This window comes from Vanellus vanellus, assembly GCF_965231255.1.
Source record: "Vanellus vanellus genome assembly, chromosome: 7".
NCBI lineage: Eukaryota > Metazoa > Chordata > Aves > Charadriiformes > Charadriidae > Vanellus > Vanellus vanellus.
The window spans coordinates 1,873,784-1,878,793 of record NC_138912.1 but is presented as its reverse complement, the minus strand read 5'-3'; the positions used below and the strand labels follow the sequence as shown (position 1 = coordinate 1,878,793).

The following is a 5,010-nucleotide window of genomic DNA, read 5'->3' as shown; positions in this document are numbered from 1 at the left end:
GGGGCAGTGGAAGCGGCGTGACACCGCGGCGGGTACCGGCGGGCCGGGAGGAGCAGCACCGGGGGGGGGACAGAGCTCCGGCCCCGCTCGCCCCACCGCACCGGGCACCGCCGAGCGGCTCCCGCCGCCTTTTCGGAGGAGTTCTCGGAGCATTTTGTGCTACCCCCCCCACCCCCCCCCCCCCCCAGAAGTGCCTGAACGCCCTGAGGAATCCCAGGAGCGTGCACAGCAATATGGTTATTACCGGATGATATTTGGGAAGAAAGTGCTAATGGGCAATCTGGTGTTTATTTTGAAACTGCTAACAATGATTTTTCTCTGGTAAAAAGGCAGTGTCTGGGCGCACGGCTGAGTGGGTTTTGAGCATGGGCTCTAACAGATGGTGCGGAGCTCGAGGTGCGGGTTCGCCCCTCCGCTCCCGCCGCCCGCCGGGCCGGGGGAGCGCCTCGCCGGGCTCGGAGCAGCTTCCCTGCCTGTATCCCTGCCTGCCTGCCTCCCTGCCTGCCAGCCGGGAGGGCTCGCCTGCCCGCGACCCCGGGGCCGGGGTGCAGAGGCGGCCCCCTGCAACCATCCCCCGGTGTTAATTAGTGGGGGGGGGGAAGGATGTTGGGGGGGGGGGGGGGGCTGATGAGCCTAATCCCGAGCAGGGCTCCCTCCGGGGCCGCGCTGCCGCTCGGGCAGCCCCGGGAGGCGGCGGGGCCGAGCGGGGCGGGGGGGGGGGGGGGCCGCCGGCAGGTATTGTTTTGCAAAGTGAGGGGGTAATATATGACAGCGCAGACATAACAAGCAGCCTGTGGCTGCGCCTGTTTGTTGTTGCAGCGTGCCATATAACTTCTGGTGATTGTTACTTTTCCTCTGATGAAACCACGTATTTATAAGTGATTTATTTTTTATTTTGTAGCACAAACAGAAATCCATAAACTGTCGGTTCAGCGCCATTGACTCTTTGATCAGTTACTGGGCTATTTTTTTTTCCCCCTCTCCCGTCAGTGAGGAGAGATTAAAAGCCTTTATTTTCAGCACTCTTTCTGCTGCAAAGGTACGGAGCCTAAACGAACAATAAAAGTGTACTTAAAACGTATCCTCTTCGCTCCCGCATTCATCGGGAACGAAACTTATAGCTGTCTAAGTAAGCCTCTTAATTAGACTACTACAGCGATTTCCGAAAACATTTAGCCGCTATATACAAAGGAAATAAACCCACATTGTCAACTCGAGAGCGCTCCAGAGTTTAAAAGGCTCCTCTGTAACCTATTGAAATAATTACTGAAGGGTACAACGCCTTCCTCTTTGTCAGAGGGACTCTGCCTCTCCTGCAGCTCTGCCTTTCGCCGGGGGGGAAATCACACTATTTTATTACTGGGGGGGGGGGGTTGAGACCCAGCCCGATTTTAGTGGAAAAAAGCAGAAAGTTTCCGCCGGGTGGGAGCGCGGCCGCCGCCTGCGCGGGGTGCGGGGGCCGCTCCGCGCTGCGCTCCGCACCCGGGGCCCATCCCGGGGCTCATCCCGACCCGGGGAAGGTCTCGCCCGCCTCTCGCTCGGGGACCGTAAAGTTAACAAAAATAATACGCGCGGGCAGGCTTGCCTCGGCCCGGGGGTGTTAAAAACCGGCGGGTCGGTGGAATGGTTTTAATTTCCAGCTCTGGTATCTGATTTCCAGAACACTGTAAATTATTCCCCATTCTCGCCTTCCTCCCCATCCACCACCCCCCCCCCCCAAGAAAAAAAGAATAAAATCGTGAAATGTCTCTCCAGGAAAAAAAAAAAAAAAAGTTGATAAAATCCAAAGCTAGTAAGTAGCTTTCTGTCTTTAATTGCTGCGGTGCAACGCTGATAACACGTAGTTATCATCGGAAAAGTTGACCAAGACAGGTTAAATAATTTAATAAGGAACTGCTTGTAATTATGTTATTTACAAGGTATGACAGAGGTTTGAGGAAGAAACAGAAGCTGATCTCAGGGAAACGGACGGGTTTGGGTGACCCCTGGAGCACGGAGTTTGAATTATGGAGATGGGGGGCTGAGAGGTGAATATGGACTAGAGGAGAACAAGATGACTTTTCACCTCAGCACATTTAACTTTTAAATCCAAATAAACGTCTCGCGTTACTAGATCGTCGCATTTATAAAAGAAAAGGACTAATCCCGGCCAGTTTCGGAGCGCCTAAAGAAGAGGGCTGCCCAGTTCTCACCGAGGAAAAATACCACCAAAAAAAAAAAAAAAGTTACGAAGTGCATTTAAAAATAAATCTGTGCAACTTGGCGGGTTTTTTTTCCCCCTTTCCTCTCTCCTATGCTAAATTAATTATATCAAACATCTGTTCACATGACGTTGTACTTAATGCCACACACACTATTTAATGATGCCAACGCTTTCTCGAATAGCAACAACACACCTTTTTCGCTTTGTAAAATACACTCCAGTAATCGGTATCCGAATTACTCGCTCAGGTAAATTAAAAGTAGGTGCCGTCTATCGGCCTAATAGCCTCCCTTCTCCCCCCCCCTCCCCCCCAGGCGAGGGCAAAATACAAACTTAGTAACTTGCGGGTTTAGAAAAGCGTAAACTTTCTCACCTGCTTGGTCATTGAGTCTATTAGACGAACATACAGGTCCTGCTCTGTCCTAACTCCTGGGGAGGGAAAGCAGAGACAAATTCCTATCAGGATTTCAACAGCGAACCACCCAAATTACATAATGAAAGCATGAGGTCAGGCAATTAAGTGCGACGGACAGGGATCGGCACCCGCGCCAGGCTTAACAATAAAATTAAAAAAAATAAATAATAATAATTGAAAAAAAATCCAGAAATCACCTAGTGACAGAGTTCTCGCCTGTTCCTGATCCTGGCGCCTGGGGGGCCGTGCCCCGGGAAGCTCCCCCGGGCCGATTTGCGGCCGGACCCCCGGCCAGGGCTGGGGGGATCCCAGGCGAGAGCGGGGGCGGTTCGGGCGCTGGGGCGGACAGACACCGCGTCCCCCCGCGGGAACCGGGGCCGGGGCTCCGCTCTGCCCGCTCCCCGCGCTCACCCCGTCCCAACAATTACCATTAATTCGCAAAAGTGAAAAAAGTCACTTAAAAGTGATGTTCTGCTGGAGCAGCTATCGATCCCCTTTTTTACTTTCCACTTCAAGACCAACCGGTTAATCATGTGAAGTACCATTGACTTATTGATCGGTTATGTTTTGTTTTCCTTATATGCCAAGGAAAGAGCCGTGTTTACACGCGTGTAATTTTAATCTCAAAATCTTTATATCCTTTTCCAAAAGGCCTTGAAAAAGAAAGTAAGACTTTTCTGCGGCACACAGACGTTCAAAAATGAGGTAACGACAACTTACCATTGCTATACAATAACTGAAGTTTATAATGAATTCCATTGTTAGTTTTTTCATTGTTTGGCTCCTGCAAGTAACGATAAATAATTACATTTAGCATGAAAATTATCTCCCTCCTCCTGACGTACATTTTTCTCGTCCCTGAAGCGGCTCGGAATTAATAGTTTGCAGAAATTCAGCCCACTTTGTGGAGCGCTGATGATGTCATTATCTCGGTGCAAATATGTCACGTTTAGCCGTTTTTCCCTGCGTGAAAAATAAGTCGGGGACGCGGCGGTAAGTTTCTAACCGGGGGGATGTGTTCGGAGCGGCCGTAATAACGGGGGAACCCGCACGTGGTCTGAGCGCCTCTGGAGTACCGTTAGGGCTGCCGGGCTTGAAAATTATCTTTCATCAATTAAATCACACTTAAACGGGTTTGGGTTTGGTTTTTGGTTTGGTTTGGGTTTGTTTTTTTTTTTTTTTTTAAATAAAATAAAATAAGGTAACAGGCAGACTTACTTTCTCTTTCTCCACAAAGTCCACAAAAGCTGTTCTCTCAATCTCCACCGGCTGCCCCTGCCTGTCGTACAGAGCTAAGACGAAGTGGAAAAAATTGGATTTTCTGAGATTGGAAGGCGGCTGTTTCTCGAAATGTGCCCGAGCCAGCCCCACGCCGCTGCGGGAGAAAACAAGACAAGGCGTGGGTGAGAGCGGCGGGGAAGGGGCGCGCAGGCTCCGCGGCCGCGGGGGGATGCGGGGAGCGCGGAGCGGCGCGGAGAGGCGCGGAGCGGGGAGGCTGTAACTGATCCGGGGCGGGCGGGGGTGGGGGGGGGAGTGGGGGGGATTTACGGCCGGGATGAGAAATACAGGAGGAGAAAACCGCCGGGAGAGGATTTGGCAGACGTACCTTTGGGCGGCCGTGTTAGCATCCACTACCCCCGCAGTATGCATCCACGAGCGGACGGGATTCATCCCACTGCCCAGCGGTTCTTCTTTCATGGTCGTCCCACCTCTTGGTATATTTTCCTGAATCCCAAACATTAAAACAAATTTGGGCAAAACCAGCTCCTAACCAAAAGGGGTTAAAATGGAGGGAAATGTCAGATACGGGGTGGGTTGGTTGTCGCTTGATTTTCTCTCTCTCTCCTTGGCGACTGGAATATAAGAGATGACTTTACTCCCTGTGATCAGTAGGAGAAAAGCCCAGTTCAAGTCTTGCTTCCTTCTTCAATCTGTCCTGTATTGGCACGACATAAACAATTTACTGAGTACTTCTGTGCAGCGAGTTGGATGGCGTTCCAGTTTGGTGGTTTAAAAAAAAAAAAAAAAAGAAAAAAGAAAAAAAAAAAGAAAGAAAAAGTGTAACTGCAGCCGGCGACACTGCGAGGTTGCTTGTTTTTTGGGGGGGGGAGGGGGGGTAAAAGAATAAATATTTTTGTTGTTGTTTGCAGACGCGCTCAACGTGGTGTCATCCTAGTAAAACCGGCCTCGGGAAAAAAAAAAAAAGCTTCAGGACACTGCTGAATCGACCACTTTCTGGCAAGCCTCTCCTGCTCCAAAAGACAAATAAACGGGGGGGAGGAAAAAAAAAAAAAAAAAAAAAAGAGGAAAAAAAAAAAAAAAGGAAGAAGAAGAAGGGGGGAAAAAAAAAAAAAAAATACTGATTACCGCGGAGGTGTTCCCGGGCACACGG

General features: G+C 50.5%; 1 protein-coding gene across 1 annotated transcript in view; it reads right to left on the bottom strand.

Annotated features, from left to right (window-relative positions):
• EBF3 (EBF transcription factor 3) overlaps window positions 1-4,695 on the bottom strand; it is a 120,739-nt gene extending 116,044 nt beyond the window's left edge. The window contains exons 1-4 of the mRNA XM_082486339.1: window positions 4,225-4,695; window positions 3,837-3,993; window positions 3,339-3,402; window positions 2,577-2,632 (exon numbers count right to left, since the gene is read on the bottom strand). Coding sequence (XP_082342465.1) covers window positions 2,577-2,632; window positions 3,339-3,402; window positions 3,837-3,993; window positions 4,225-4,358 — 411 coding nt within the window. The 5' untranslated portion in view covers window positions 4,359-4,695. The remainder of the gene's footprint in view (window positions 1-2,576; window positions 2,633-3,338; window positions 3,403-3,836; window positions 3,994-4,224) is intronic.
• Window positions 4,696-5,010: the final 315 nt, after the last annotated feature.